General features: G+C 37.2%; 3 protein-coding genes and 1 long non-coding RNA gene across 4 annotated transcripts in view; 1 reads left to right on the forward strand and 3 right to left on the reverse strand.

The window, feature by feature from the left end:
* Positions 1 to 476: 476 nt before the first annotated feature.
* Positions 477 to 940, reverse strand: LOC149910040 (uncharacterized). The gene is made up of 2 exons (XR_016457222.1): positions 686 to 940; positions 477 to 577 (listed from the first exon to the last, which is right to left on the reverse strand). It is a non-coding gene; the product is annotated as an uncharacterized LOC149910040 (long non-coding RNA).
* A 137-nt stretch (positions 941 to 1,077) lies between these two features.
* Positions 1,078 to 3,372, forward strand: Tctp (translationally controlled tumor protein). The gene is made up of 3 exons (XM_090110105.1): positions 1,078 to 1,235; positions 1,449 to 1,707; positions 2,964 to 3,372. Exons 1-3 carry the CDS (start codon positions 1,208 to 1,210, stop codon positions 3,193 to 3,195), a joined length of 519 nt encoding a protein of 172 aa, XP_089966231.1. The 5' UTR covers positions 1,078 to 1,207; the 3' UTR covers positions 3,196 to 3,372.
* Positions 3,373 to 7,113: 3,741 nt separating this feature from the next.
* On the reverse strand, positions 7,114 to 8,941 carry LOC149910042 (uncharacterized). The gene has a single exon (XM_090110129.1). The coding sequence runs from the start codon at positions 8,939 to 8,941 to the stop codon at positions 8,519 to 8,521; it is 423 nt and encodes a 140-aa protein (XP_089966255.1). The 3' UTR covers positions 7,114 to 8,518.
* A 33-nt stretch (positions 8,942 to 8,974) lies between these two features.
* The window catches only part of LOC149910043 (uncharacterized), a 234,439-nt gene continuing 226,906 nt past the window's right edge, over positions 8,975 to 16,507 (reverse strand). Inside the window, exons 5-6 of the mRNA XM_090110118.1 lie at positions 15,975 to 16,028; positions 8,975 to 10,510 (exon numbers count right to left, since the gene is read on the reverse strand). Of these exons, the coding sequence (XP_089966244.1) occupies positions 8,975 to 10,510; positions 15,975 to 16,028 (1,590 nt within the window). The remainder of the gene's footprint in view (positions 10,511 to 15,974; positions 16,029 to 16,507) is intronic.

The following is a 16,507-nucleotide window of genomic DNA, read 5'->3' on the forward strand; positions in this document are numbered from 1 at the left end:
AACGCTTTGTCTATTAATTTCGGAAATGCATATTCAAATCTGAACGTTTTCATTCTGAGGTGTGAATTAAGCACAAAGTTGGTTATAGGTAAACCAGAATCTGATGGCAATTAGGGAAATCAAAATTTTGAGTGTGCAACCCTAGGGAAAATGGACTGAACGATCTTGATACTGCTTATTTTTTATTTTGTCCTCAATATCATTAGTCACATTACATAAGTGAACAATACTGTACTTAATAGTGAGATATCCACTTAATATTATATAGGTACATACTTACATAAATACCTAATATACAATTATACATATTACTTTTATACAGGTAATACATATTATTATTTACACATACCTATAATTGTATATTCATTACCAGATAATAATATATACCAGATAATTCATTATCATGTGAAAATATCGATATATAATAATAATGTAGATCAAAACTGCTTATAATTTTTTATAAAATAAAATAAAAATAAAATAAAATTATGTTTATTTTCGTAAGTATTAACAGATACACACATTATAAAATTGACTTGGACAGCTTGGACTTGACGAATAGCCGTATTGGAAACTCCTGTAATAAGTTTTCATAAAATTATATTCTAATCCACAAACAATATTATAGTTACCTACATATAATATTTTTTAATTTAAAGTATCAAAACGGTTAAGTCCAATTTACCAATAAAATCTTCAAAATTGAAAATTGTGATGTGTTTGACCCTTCTTCATCGAATGTTTTTCTATACACATTATAAACAACACCTCTTGCTTGTGATCGCAGCGGCTTTTTCGACATTTTCGAAGATTTTTTAGACAAAATCCTAAAAATTATTCATCAACTGCAAAAAAGACAAATAATTTGACAACCAATTTGATAGTTGTCAAATAAGTTGCCACATGAAAATCTTTTATTTCTTAAATATAAATATGCCATCAGATTCTGGTAGACCACAATATTGCAATTGTGATTGCAATAGTGAGGCGTGCTTGGAAGTTGGAACTCATTGTTTATTGTTCAAGAACCAACTAGAAATTAAATTTGACAGATGACAGAATTTTATATGGAATTTGGAAAGTTAGGGCTGGCAACATTGGCTTTAGCTCTTTACATATTTTTGTCAGCCCTTTCCGGTTTAGTTCCCGGGGCTAGTAGCCGTAGTTTCGGTTTTAATTATTTTTTAATCGCCCTTAATCCATCAAAATGAAGATCTATAAGGATATTATCACCGGTAATTTGATTCTGTGATTAAATAAGTGTTGGTTTCTGTGAATATTTTTACTTTCCAAATTAAAATTCGTGATTTTGACATTTGTTCACAAATGATGTATCATCATTTTTTCGGCCTCTACTTGGTGCCAGTGCCACATAGACGATCTCGGAGGCTATGAAGTCCATTAGGATGGGTCCAGTGTGTTTAAATTATTTATTATGTGTTTTTCAGGTGACGAGATGTTCTCGGACACTTACAAAATCAAATTAGTCGACGAAGTGATTTATGAAGTCACCGGCAAATTGGTTACCAGATCACAGGGTGATATCCATATTGATGGCTTCAACCCCTCTGCCGAAGAAGCGGACGAAGGAACCGACTCAGCTAGCGAAAGTGGAGTAGACGTTGTCCTTAACCACAGGCTGGTGGAGACATATGCCTTCGGTGACAAGAAATCTTACACATTATACCTTAAAGACTACATGAAAAAGTGAGTGCTTTGTGAATTGTGCGTCATCAGTGCTATGCCAAATTTAAAAAGTTAAAAGGATTGCAGTTCCATACAGTGCTTTTATTATGTAGTTTACTTATACTTTCGATATTAAATTGTTATAATCTTATGGTGGGCCCATTTAACATTTTTATCATAATAGCGATTATATTTACATTGTAAAAGCTTTCTTGTAAATAATTAATTCACCTTATCGAATTCTGTGTCAATGTCAAGTTCATCTGTAATTATTATCACTACCAGTGAGTACTACTCGACCAAGCCAACTAGACGCTCGGATGGAATGCGGCCTCCCCGCCCGCTTACCGCCTCAGGTACCGCGTTCGCCTTAGTACGGTTCGCAGCATCGACGCATTCGTACGTTTCGCATCGCTAGTTATTTCTGTACTTTTTATTATTAATCGTTAAAGCTTGTTGTTGACTGTTAAGTTTTTCGTTGTTATTTGTTTAAGTTTTTACTGTGTTGTTATTCATAGACAGCCCTCGAAATGGGGAAAAATAAGACTATTCATAGCGGAGAGCGAACAGTGATATTATTAATATTTTTTTTTTGCTATCTGTACCCGAGACATGGGCGGGTGACGTCACAGTTGAAAAGGGTCTAGTTGGCTTGGTCGAGTAGTAGATAGTTACGAAATTTGAAGATACTTGCAGTCTCATTCTCTTGGTAAATCTGAATTATTGAAAACCTATTTTATGATTAATGATTACATTATACATCACAGCTGTGGGTAAATGTAGCTAAATAAAGAACCACATCTCATAATATGTGACAATACAATGTTATTGGATTATATTTATAGTGCTTCTTATTCAGATATCTTGTGCATGATTTGGCAAATAATGCATTTTATTTAAAAAAATTTTTTTATACGCTGTAAATTTAACAATATCAGAAATCAAAATTATCAATTTTCATCTTTTAAGGGTTCATAAATATAATTTTGCTTGGTTTATTCAATAATATGCTCAATCCAAAAAAGGTCTTAATTTTTTATTTCTGGATTTATGATTAATTGCCTACAGCATCCTCTAATACTAGGGGATAATTCTTAATATTATCCTCTGGAGCATGAGATGCAAGAGTAAAGAGCTTTAAATGAAATAACATTCGTTCTTGTGATGATTGTTAATGAAATGGAGCTAACAAATTCCACAATATATATAATAATGTAATAAATAAATCAAAAATATTTTGGGTAAATAAACTTTATCATGTTCTGTTTCTATTTCAGATTAGTATCAAAATTAGAAGAAAAATCCCCAGACCAAGTAGACGTATTCAAAACCAACATGAACAAAGTAATGAAAGACATCCTCGGCAGGTTTAAGGAACTCCAGTTCTTCACAGGAGAGTCGATGGACTGCGACGGCATGGTCGCCATGTGTGAATACAGAGATATCGACGGAGTGGCCACACCTATCATGATGTTCTTCAAGCACGGTCTGGAGGAGGAGAAGTTCTAATTATACCGCATAAGTGATACTCAGCATATTCCAACTTCAACGCCTATATCTTTTTATTTATTTACAATCATGTCCGCACGGCTAAATTGAGCTTCGGCTACTCCCCATCACAAGGCTGAACTTTTGTAAAGAATAAATGTTGCATATTATTGTAATAAATGTAATTCAATGAACAAGCATGTGGTTTCTTATTTTTATTCATAAGATAACAATATCATTATTTCTTGAACGGTAAAAGTAAAAGTTACAAATTAGGTCAGATGGTACTTTTTCTGTACCAAGAAACAGTTAATATACTTTCACTTATAAATTACTTTCATAAATAGATGGCCTGGTAAATACCATTTTGATACAAACCTAATATTACATTATATGTACTGTTAATCCGAAATAGCACAAGCGATGAAAAATTTTATTGTCTTGTGTAAAAACTTAAACACATTGCAGAATAAGGCATATTGACTCGTTATTGTCTAGATATAAAACATCGAGTATAATATGACTAAAATAAATTAATAATGATTCTGACGCATAAGCACAATACATCGAATGTCGTATGACATAATTCAGTAGGTATTCTGTAAGTAATAACTGCAGTGAATTTAAACCAAGTTTTAATCTATTCATTATTGGAATGCTATGACTTTACGACAAGGACATCTAACTTGGTTCTTATGACTCATGCGTGTGCATAAGCATGAGATTTATCTGCAATTCGCCAAGCTCAAGACAGCGAGAGACATTTATTTTATTACACTTTTCTCGTACTAGTTCAAAGATCGAAATGTAGATGGCGCCTCTACAAAAATATTCAAGTACAATTAAAAAGTATCCCTTACATAACATAAAATGTGATAGAATTAGAAGTTTTTCTTTTCTTTATTTATTTTTTTACAAAAAATAAGTATAACAAATTACAATCCAGTTACAAGCTAAAAAAATCCGTCTGATCTACAGCTTTCAAGCAAAAACTGCTGGACGGATTTTGATGTAGTTTTTTTTATATTTGCTATTACATCTCGGCAACATGACGTATACTATAATTTATTACCAGAGTTTAATTAATTTCAATTTCAAATCAAGTGCCTACCTATATAATATGTAGGTATTTTCATCTGAAAGTTAGTTTTTATTATGACTGTGGCATGAAATTGGTTCCGTTGTTCAGTGGGCAACAGACAGCGACATTCGCACTATTAGTAGGTATCACATTGTATCATCACTCATCAGCTCATCTGCTAGTGAAAGACCCGTCATGATCGGTGGACCAGATTTGAAGATAACGAGGGATCAAGAAACTATATATATTTTTTTTATCTCTTCAATTTTAAATATAGGCATAATTATATTTCTTGTCTTGTATCTATACTTTTTTAATATTATAAAGCTGAAGAGTTTGTTTGTTTGTTTGAAAGCGCTAATCTCTGGAACTATTGGTTCGATTTGAAAAATTATTTCGGTGTCATTTAGCCCATTTATTGAGGAAGGCTATAGGCTATATATCATCACGCTAAGACCAAAAGGAGCGGAGCCACGCGGGTGAAACCGCGGGGAACAGCTAGTAATGTATAAGGATGTGTATGATTATGGAAGAAGAAAAAAAATATATCACGATTTGTTAGATTTTTTTCTATCTACATTCGCTATGAAATGTTTCTACATAAATTAATTGAAAATGAAAATTGCTCTTGTTGATTACAGACAGCACAATCGCTTAGCCTTATACTACGGCCACACTACCGTGATATGCCAATAATTATTGCCACAACTTTAACAACACCTAGGTGTAACCACGACTTATGGCCATAATTCTACAATGCCAATCAATATGACAAATGGCGGTAGGTATAGCAATAGATATACCTATTCACTTAATATTATATTTTATAACAGATAATAATATGATATAATATATTTAGTTATAGATAGATATATAGATATTTTATATAATATATTTAGTTATAGGCTTGATCCCACAGTCAAACTGCATGTGCAGTTTTGTGGGACTTAGTGACATATCACACTAGCGGATTGCGAGCGGTTTCAAAGCGGAGCGGGTGCGCAACGAATACGTTGCGGGCGCGCAACGAACACGCCGCGGTTGCGCAGCGAATTCGTTGCGGACGCGTCATTTTGTATACTCTCGCACAAAAGCCAGCCCTTCCGCCTTGCCTAACTTCCATTCAATATTTCCATCGTTTCTGTAGCACTCAATTTTTTAACCGTACTGTGGAAATGCACTTACTTAACAGTTAACTAAAGATGTAATAACAACTGGAGTTGTTAAAAAAAGGTGCTATAAAATTGAATTACTAGGACTTTTAGAATGTACCATACATTCCAAAAGTATGTAACGACTGACCAGTATAATCTCTCCCATAGCAACGTATGTTATAAAGAGATTTTGTGAACCTAATTATGAGCAAAGTGATAGTGAGTTGCTGGTTGCTTGATAAAATTTTCTATTCACTGCTATTTATCTAATAATAAGATAGCCCTGTTTTAGTTAAGGAGCTTTAACATTTATTTCACTAATGAACTTTCTTAATGAGCAATTAAGTTATCTGATTGCATTTCGACCAAGATTTAATAGATAAAACAATACCCTAAACATTAACATGTTATGAAACTCGTAAAAAATAATGATCTCATAATTATTATACTATCACAAGTTATAAGTAACAACCAGCACGGATTCCATTTTGTTAATGAGTGTACATGACTGCGACGTAAACGTTGCGCATCTGCCACGCGTCCGCAACGAATTCGCTGCGCAACCGCAACGTATTCGTTGCGCACCCGCTCCGCTTTGAAACCGCTCGCAATCCGCTAGTGTGATATGTCACTTAGACTTAAGTTATTGTAATAATTTGTAAGAATAATTTCAATAAATAAATAAATAAATAAAAATAATTAATCGTAAAAAAAAAAAAATAGCTCCGGCGGCGGTATTCTTTCGCACATCAAAGAAGATTACCGCCGTAATTATTGCGTATGCGGCCACACTACCGTTTGTCCAGTGTGCAATATGAGCTCACCGGCGACGCACGTATCGACCGACATGGAGTGGTCAAATGAAAAAGCGCTCGATGGCGCAAATTTTTGGAATTCTTGGAATTCTTCTCTTTGGGATCTTGGGGATACCCAACAGAAGAACTATAAACATCGCAGTGTACACAATGATGCGTGGCGTCGGATCAAACAAAATTTACCATTTCCAAGTACAATAGATGATTTGAAAAAGAAAAAATCCTTTTTAAAAAGAAAGAATCCTTGATGAATTATTACAGAAATCATATTATTATATATTAATTATTAACTAATATTTTTTTTGCTGCGGTAAATGCCAATAATTACCGACATATCTAGGTAAACTGTAGTGTAACCACACCAGTTCATGCAGTAATTTAGACGGTAATTTAATGCCATAATCATTGCGGTAACAGCCCGGTAGACGGTAAGGTAGTGTGGCCGTAGCATTAGGGCTTAGATCATAGCGCTTAGCACATTTGGCCACAGAATTGACTAAACTAAAATCAATTTGTGTTGATCATACTCATAAAAATAAAAATAGTAGGAAAAAGTATAATATAAATTATTACTGTCGTTAGACAAGTTTATTTTGGTTTAGTTTTATAAACAATATTTATTAGTTCATGGCAGTTAGTACTGTATGCTGTTAAGAAATATTAGCGTCAAATGGGAATCGAACCCATGACGATATTACTAGAATATGCACTCATCAACAGGACTCATGATTTCATATAAAAAGTTAACTTAATAATTTATTGGTCTCATACTTCATATATTTTATTATTCGCATTATGAAATATTGATTGAAGTTTCTTTGTAATCAGAAAATTAATATCAATTTCAATATCGTGGATGAAGAGGTAAATGGAAAATAAAATGCAATAATTTCGAGGTATGTTATATTTATCGAGTTTGTATGTAGGTAATAACTACAATAAAGTACAGAAATGTCCGATGATCTATTACAACGTCGTGAACCGCTAATCACAATCCCATATGTATGTATTAATTTTGTATACTTTAGGCATTACCTAGGCACTAACACATGCCTTTATTGTTTAGTCTTTAATTTCTCCATATTTACAAAACATAGGTTAGGTACTAGAGCAATAAACAGGTCAGAGTCAAGTTTACAGATTACTTCTAGTTATGTTATTTCCAACGACGCGACTGGAATTTATACACTTGAAAATATTCGTTGTTATTTCTTTTATATCATTTTATTCTTTACTGAAGGTTGTTTACACACGAAAGTATTGACTTTCGCTTGGAAATAACATTTTTTGTGTCTGTTACAATTTTTATATAGGAATAACACACGACTAATAAATTGTTTCTCAAATATACGAAGGGCGTAAGATTACAATCGAATCTCTATAATAACAATCGTATGTAAAGTTCGAAAACTTTGCATTTAATTATTAAAAAAATATTTTATTAGGAAATAGGATTGAGCGTAAAAACGTGTAATAATTAGAAAATGAGTGCTTTATATCTACAGAATTGAGTGTACATACAATATACATGTAACAGTAGTGACTCGACCGCTCGCCGTCCCCACTCCCCAGCGGTTCAGTCGATAGCAAACAATACGCAAATACAAATCGACAAACAATTTTATGATAATTTAGAAGAACAAGATTGTATTAAATTTTATAAATATCTCAATGTAGTATAAATATATTTACATTCGTTAATACCTAATAATTTCTTATATTGGTGTCTTAATCGCACGCTTAATCATCTATAAATTAAATTAGACGTTAAAGTGTTCGTATTATGGAATGATTTTTGTACAAAATCAAGTGCGGCCTCCAGCAGCGGAGGCGCACGCGCCGCACTACACTTACTCGACTAGCCTGTACATTGTACCGTCACCGGCGGCTTCGCATCATCGGTACGCGATTATTGCTTCGATAACTAGACAACTATTCATCTATGAAGAGCTTCAAGTTCTATATACACGAGACGCGATACACCTTACGCAAGTGAACGATGATACGAAACCGCCTCACACCTGAAAGTCTCACTTTCGACGCTCTACCACGTTCCATTGAAAAATAGATCCATCACTACTTAATATATAATTTACAAATAACGTACTCTCTTAACCGAAAACGATATAGGACAGTCCTCACTGGTCGCACGCACACCGGCCCGCACTATCGTCTAGAGCACTACGTCCATCACAAGAATTATTTATTCTTCCCTAGGAAAACTTATCAGAACGAAGAATTATTATTGCTAGAATTTCAAGATCACAAAGTTCGAAGTTCCGCGGTCGCCGCCCTCAACAGTTGAACGTGTTCGAGTGGCTGCAGGAGCGCGGGCAGTCGCCGCGGCCGTACAGCTCCGGGATCACGGAGTACTCGGGCTCGTAGTCGGGCCCGGCGTAGGCGCGCTCGCGCTCGCGCAGCCCCAGCACGGTCTCGGAGGCGCGCAGGTAGCCGTTCTCCTGCTTGCGCGAGTAGCGCGCGTCCACGTTGCGCTGGAAGTTCTCCGGGTGGCACACGACGCCGTTGCGGCCGCTCTTCTTGTCCGGCAACGAGCGCAGCGAGCCGTTGTTGAGCAGCGGCGCCGGCGCGCCGTTGTTGAGCGTGAGCGGCTGCTGCGGGCGCGCGTCGCCGCCGATGTACGTGAAGCCGTTGGCGGGCAGCGTGCCGCCGCCCCCCGAGCGCGGCGGCCGGCGCGCGGAGCCCTGGCCGCCTGACATGAAGAACACGCTCGGGGAGGCGTAAAGCTCTAGCTACAGTTCCGTCACCGGAATCGGCCTGAGGCCTGGCGCGTGCGGGGGCGGGGCGGGGTACTGCGACGGGTGGATGCCGCGCACGATGCAGTCCTCCTCTGTCGATATCGGCTTGTGATACTCGAGGTTCTTCCGCCCCTTGTTCCACTTGTAATCCTTTAGCTTCTCCTGCATGCTCTTGCGATATCTATACAGAATTAAAACTAAAGTCGCTATGGTGGCGACGCACGCGACAACTATTATGCATATGATAGTTTGCTGTCTCGAATCATGCAAAACGCAGCCCAAGTCGTCTGCGGTTAAAGTTCTTAAATGTTTATCTTTTAAGTGTTCCGGGCTAGCGCACTGGATCTGCGTAAAATTGCTTTTTTCATTTAAAAGTTCACGAAGCCAGAGAAGTTGGCAATCGCAGAAAATAGGGTTGTCGGTTAAATCAAGTTGCTTGAGCTCCTTACCGACGAACGTCGTTTCGCTCAAACTTATAATAGCGTTATCTCGCAACGATACGTGTCTCAGTTTCGGAAGGCCCAGAAGACTTCCCTCCTCTATGATCGCTAACTTCTTATTGTTTGATAAAACTATCGTTTCTAAGTTTAAATTATCTTCGAAACTGCCTTTAGCGAGACGTTCCAGCTGAGTTGCACCCGTTATGTCGATGAATTTTAAGTTTTTCAATCCCCTGAAAGAATGACTTTCTAAAACGATAAAGTCATTTTGGCCGACGTATAATTCTTCTAATCTCGTGAGACTCGACAATTGCTCCGTGGGCACTACGCTTAACCGATTTCCAAATAAATTCAGACTTCTCAATCCAGGAAGACCTCTGAATGCATTTTCACTAATGTTAGAGAGACCGGCTCCATTAAGGTCTAATACTGCTAATCTGTTGAGACCAGCAAAGGCATCATCGGGAAGGAACGAAAAGGCGTTGAGTCCAACGTGAAGTTCGGCCAGACTTCCCAACAAGCTGAAGGAAGCCGTCGGCACTGAGCTCAACTGATTATCGTCCAAATAGAGTATTCTCAATGCAGACAGGCCAGAGAATGCTCTCGGTTCAATTCTTGATATTCTATTCTGCCCTAAGTTTAGTTCTTCTAATCTTGGGAGAGTGGAAAAGACGCCATTCGTGAGCTCTTCTAAGAAATTATGTTTCAGGTTCAACACCGTGAGGGAATTGAGGCCTTGAAACGTGGTGTTCGTTACAGATGATATTTTATTGTGGTTCAAATGCAACTCTTGGAGTTTTCGTTGAAACGCGAAGCTTTTTGTAGGGATATTGACGAGATGATTCTGGGATAAATCTAAATGTTGTAGTTCAGTATAAAATTGCATCGATGCATCGATGGTCTTGATTTTATTGTTGCGGATGATGAGCCGTTGAATGGAGGGGTTCAGCGCTATGGGCAGGACGTCGAGGCGGCTCTCTTCACAGACTACGACCAGCGTGTCGTCGTTGCAGCTGCAGCCGCCGGGGCAGTTGGCGAGTGCCGACGCACCACTGTGCCACGCCAGCAGCTGAACTGACAACAGGATCACCTGGAATTGAAAACAAATTCATTAGTTAAATAAATAGATTAATATTATTCAAGGTGATACATATAAATCTGAAAAGTTCGACTTCAATAATACTACGCATCCTTTAGGTATATTGCTTAATTAATAACTGATGCATAATACACGCGGTATAATAATCACGTAACAAAGAGTATTTGTTACACATACAATATACATATATCATATGGGATTTCTTTGATATGCGTAATTTGAAAACAGTGTCCTATAAATATCTTTCTGGAATAAATTGCTCGATACCTTGAACTCGCGTTATCTTAACGCAAATGTGGCCACATTACCATTCCCTTAAAAATACAAATGTTTTTGATATAACGCCGCCATATATTGTGGAAGTTGATAGCCTCTCCATTATAAAATAACGGAATCAATGTAGAAGCGGGACTCAGTGGAGCGGGAGCAAAAAAGTAAAACAGAAATTATTGGAATGGGAATTTCGCGAAGTTTTAATTTATTAAAATGCGCTCGGCGAAGAGCCCGGAGCAGCTCCTTTGCTTCAAAGGCTAGCACTTTTATTACTTTCCCCCTTTACAACAATTAGCAGATCTGAACGACGCTGAGATTTCAGCTTCAAATTCGTCGAGTTAATTATGTTAGGTGGCGATTACCGATGCAACATCAACAGTCTTTGTTTTACAAAGAGGATAGTTTGTCGCAAATAAGTTTATTATTCGCAGTGAAAATTCAATTGTAGCGAAGATGGCATCGGCGAGTTTCGAGTCGCCTTTGTGAGCGGGAGATGTTGTTGATCCCGCCGTTTCTTGAGACTTTTCTATTTATGTAATATCGTTCCACTCGAGAACTCTATTTGCTTTATGGAGCTTATTCAAGTTTTGTTCTGAATTCAAATATTTTATGGACGATCGTATTTTGGATATGATTTAAAGATCTATAAATGTTCTTTTTCATTTTAATTATTAATTTCCCAACACAAACATGTAGTGTCGGAAAATGATCATGTTGTTTTAAGCACCTGAAGTTAAAATAGTAAAGAGTACGAAATGTATATCGTTAGCGATCCTGTTCGAGATTGGAGCGTTCACATAACGTAAAGCTTTAGCCACAGGTAGGAATTACAGTTCAGCCTGGCTCAGAGCGCAGTGCACAGCGCACAGGGCGCACAGAACGCACATAGTTGCACAGGGCGCACAGGCGATGGCCGGCCGCCGCCTAGGTATCGCTGTTTCAACTAAAATCCAATAAACTGCTGCATTCCCACGCTCCCTTGTTTTATGAATGTTCCGTTGTTTTTGGGAAATCAGTTTTCTGTTAACAATTCACGTGTTCGTATAGATTTTAGCGAGGGCTTTTGATTTATTCGACATGGATTACGTTCTTACAAATTTTTGTTTTAAAAATGTGCTCTGCGTTCGCAATTGTTTATTGTTTTTTCATTTAAAACTATCTCACGCATCGATTACCTACTTTATTTTTTGTCGTGTTGATTTTTCCGGCAATGACACAATGACATGGAAAAGTTATACCTACATACATTTTTTTTATAAAAGAATAATAATAAATAATTAATTATTATTTGGAGTAGTAATATATATATTTGAATAACATATTATCATCCTTCGTCTGATCCAATCACGAATTTTCGACGAGAATATTTGTGGATCGCATCGTCGAATTATCTGCGTTGCATTCGTGAATGCCGGTTCATCAATATCACGTGATGATTGAATTTGTGCCTCGATAGGAACATGAATTAAAATCTATTAGAACAGGCGCGCGCTAGCTCAACGGCTTTCATAGGATACGTTATGATTTGCAATTTCCTCTTAGGATATTCTATAATCTATATCTGATAGCGACTCGATATGTCAGCATAGTACGAGACTCTCGCTCAATTTTACGGTGGCAATTATAAAAAGCGAACGAGTTTAATACATGTATTCGCAACCGCTCTCGTCGTTAATGACTTTATTGTGTAATAGCGCACATTATGTACGTAATGAAAACTCGCTAGAAAAACCAGCAAGCGATAAAGCGAAACGTATGCCTGCGTTAGTTAAAACATTCAACGATGCGATATTTTTGCGCAGGCTTCCGTACAAACACTTTAATTAGTTACGTGGCAACGTAACTAATTAAAAATTACTCGTTGTGTGCTACTTTCGGAGTATACTGTAATTTTACACAAGTTGAAAATTACCGCAGTGCTTGAAACGTATAAAAAGTTAGTTAAATACTTTTACGTTTAAAGTTGTAAGCTTTTATTCTCAAAGAAAACTATGTTTTGGGAGGAATAAGTACCTACGTTATACTGTATACTCAGGACATTGTGCCCTCAGGAGTAGATATAAAATCAAATAGAATAACATTTCTTAGAAGTTCATAATTGAAAGCCTAGATATATTTACTTTACCGGCGATCGTATTTTGTTTGATTCGAAGTTGTTAAGAAAAACACAGCGACCATTTGTCGTCCGTGTCGGCGCTCGTCGCTCGGCGGTGAAGCCTCGTGCCTGCGAGCGAGCGGCATCCATCCATCATTTATGCTTATCTGAACTTTGCAACTCGAGTAATTTTAGGAGGGATAAAAGAAGGAAGGAACTCGCTAAATTTAAATAAATTAAAAAATTAAAGGTCCTCGCGGAGTCCGAGACGATCTCTCAGCAAAGGATAACATTACCGTTATTCAAATTAGTGAATGAATTTGTCGGGTTTGTGATTAAAAATGCGAGAGCCGAGCGCCGCTCGCGGAATTACAAACGGTTTGGAAATTAGGCCGAGTGACATCCCGAATAACATTATTACATGGACCCACTTAGAGCCTCTGATTTTGGATTCATTAAAACCCGCTGCATTTCCCTCGCTGGGTAAATGTAATCCGAGACACTTTTACACAATATTATTTAATATTTGGTTTATAATTTCGGTACGATTTTAATAGAGGTTAATCGGGCTACCGACCCCATACATGTCGTTAAATCTTTAAAAATATTCAGAGCAGAAAAGCTACAAAATTAGCTCACATATTTTAGTTTGCAAAGTGATTCAGGTTGCCAAAAGTGGCTGTTTGACGTGTGCCAAGCTTCAATTTTCAGTTTATCACAATTTGCACCGACTTTCATTTCTACTTTTTCGTGTCCATTTCGCGTCATAAAGTACAGCGTTTTGAAAAATATAATTTTAAAGCCAAATGCTCTCCGCCGTTTCATATGTTGCAGTGTGAATAAAATTACTTTATGTCCGGGCTTTAATTTACAGGAATGCACATACGGTGTGTGTGGTGTCGACGAATCTTTTTGTGAAATTATTTAAACTTACCTTAATGTTTTTCAGATTTACTACCGGTTTGGTGAACAATTTTAATCGGTTTTGGTGCACAATCTTCATATAAATTATTGTACAAAAATTACCAATTCCTGTCATTAGTGTACACACTGTAGGTGGTAAAAACGCTCTCAATAGCATATTCATGTTTGTTAGTTTAAAGAATAAACCAAATCCATCAATCCGCTAAAACGCTTCAGTTATACGAAAATAAAATATTGATTCGATTTAGTGGACAGCAATACCGTAACCAATTATATTACGCGGCTCGTTATTCAGATATTTAGAGGTAACGCACGAAGCCCGATAATCTATTTCGAATAGCAGATTCAAACTAAAACCAATTTCCGAGGTTCGTGCATTGATACGAAAAATAAAAGCTGCAACGGTTATTACACCGTACATTCTGCGAATATTTGCGTTTTCCTGGCCATTTCACTCCGACATTCGTTAGCGCGGGCCGCTCAAAGGGCGCGGGCTCGCCGTACCCTGGCCGCCAGAGTCTCGATGCTTCAGCATTCGTACAGCTTCCTTATAGCTTTACCCCCTGCACTTGAGCGATTGATCCATTTTCTGACGAAGCGTGAATTACATTTCTACGGCACATATTACATAATGTTGTGTTCCATGTGTTTAAATAATAAATGCATAGTTTAAGGACATTTCATTACATTTGGGTTTATAGCTTTAAAAAGTTTGTGCATTATTTACTAACTTGGAAAGTTATCCGAATCGAAAAAAATTAAAGTACTCTACGCCATTTACGTAAGTGCAAAAAATCAATCAGTGTTATTAAAAGAATATTAGTATAGTGTATTGGGGCGCTGAACCGCAGCCCTAAGTACGGCGCAATGTTATTAGCAGCGTGCAGCGGGCATCGGCAATCCGGGTCTGGGTGGAATGCATTTCCGCGCTTCATTTGTTGGCGACAAACGCTCGCCAAATGAGAGAGGCATTATGCAGATTTTGTACCTGTACGCAGCCGTGCGACAACAGCGAGCCGTTTAATCGGAAACTGTTAATTGTCAGCGAATTGTCGGTGAATCGTCGGTGAATTGTCGGCGATTTGTCGGCCAAATAGACGGGCTCGCTGTATGCGGATTTAATTACGATAACTGCGACGAATTGTTTGCGGAACGCTCGCGAGTGTAACGTTATCAATATTTTCGACAGATTTATTGGTGTATGCTAATTGCTTGTATTTATGGGAAACAATTCAATACGAAGTGAATGTGGTGTGCGGCGTGTCGTGCGCGTAATGCGCGCCTCCATAGATATCATCTATGTTTGTTTGCAATTTATTATTTACATGGGACTGCGCCGTTTTGTTTAATCTGTTTCACATGTTTCATAGGATGATGTGCTTCTGAAGATATGTGCGTGCTGTTGATAAATATTTAAACCTTGCTAATTCGGCGTATAAAATATGTAATGTTTCATGTCTATTGAAGCGAATCAAAATATGACAAATAATTGGTAGTTCAAGCAGACATTCCCAAATGCAAATGAGAATATTCATGCATTATCCATGCACGCATGTAATGGTTGGTGGAGCTTTGGTAGCTTCTGACTTGTGACGTCATAGCATATGCGTGATCGGGCTGCATGGGACGAGTATATAATATTATGTAGTTATGTAATTGTATACTTAATAATATGTTCATTATCTTATGAAGTTAAATATGCCTCTTTGTTAAGTCTATCGTTTACGTAGCTGAAAAGCGATTATTATAGAGCGAGAGAGTTTTTTTTTTCACCTCCTATCCCGATATTCCACAAAAGGATTACAACTAAATATGGAGGATAAATCTTATATATAAAATTCTCGTGTCACAATGTTAGTCTGCATACTCCTCCGAAACGGGTGGACCGATTCTCATGAAATTTTCTGTGCATATCGGGTAAGTCTGAGAATCGGCCAACATCTATTTTTCATATGTACCACGGGCGAAGCCGGGGCGGACCGCTAGTATTAACATAATTGCCAAAAAGACAATTAGGTTTTCATGTGAGTAAAAAAGGTAAGACTTTTGTCTAAGCTGTGATTTTACATGAGTAAAATATTTTGATTCATGTATGTGAGTAACAAACTAATCCACTGAAAGGTCCAGTATTTAAAGTAGTAAGAGAAGGTAATGAATACTCACAAAAAAAGCGTTGGACGTGCTGACGTCAGCAATCCTCTTCACACAGCGCGCCATCTGGGGACAAGGAGGAGAAGCGAATTAGTCGATAGCCGATAATTTCAATCCGACAAATTGCCCTCGTGTTTGAGTTGCAAATGTCCAGTGGCCCCGCTCTGCCCCGCGCTGGCCCCGCACTAGACGACTTTAGAATAAAACTAAAGTTGCAGAACTGTGACGTGTTTGGCTTTGGTCGCTTTCGTTCGTGAGAGATTAATAAAAGCACGTTGTTTAACTATTATCATTGTGGTAAGCTCTTAATTGTATTATTCTATGTATATCTTAATAATTGTATTATTATAGTAAGGAAAATATTTAGCAAATTAGATTGTTTGGTATGTTTTCGTGACTATCAAATTATTATCATAAAACTAAACACATGTTACTTAGGAAAAACATTATTTATCGCTTAAATAAAGCCACTTCATTTTTAAAAACCTTCACGTAAATATATCCAAGTTTTCAGTGTACGAGTATACGTGCAGGTAACTTCATGA

The sequence above is a fragment of the Colias eurytheme genome, chromosome 2 (assembly GCF_061535395.1).
Source record: "Colias eurytheme isolate Ceu_HAF_F1 chromosome 2, ilColEury1 Martin Lab GWU primary, whole genome shotgun sequence".
Lineage (NCBI taxonomy): Eukaryota > Metazoa > Arthropoda > Insecta > Lepidoptera > Pieridae > Colias > Colias eurytheme.

Coding starts and splice junctions, on each gene's coding strand:
- LOC149910042 (XM_090110129.1), bottom strand. CDS start 8,941: ATGTCAGGCGGCCAGGGCTCCGCGCGCCGGCCGCCGCGCTCGGGGGGC.
- Tctp (XM_090110105.1), top strand. CDS start 1,208: ATGAAGATCTATAAGGATATTATCACCG. Junction 1,236..1,448: donor CTATAAGGATATTATCACCG/GTAATTTGATTC, acceptor TGTGTTTTTCAG/GTGACGAGATGTTCTCGGAC. Junction 1,708..2,963: donor CTTAAAGACTACATGAAAAA/GTGAGTGCTTTG, acceptor TTTCTATTTCAG/ATTAGTATCAAAATTAGAAG.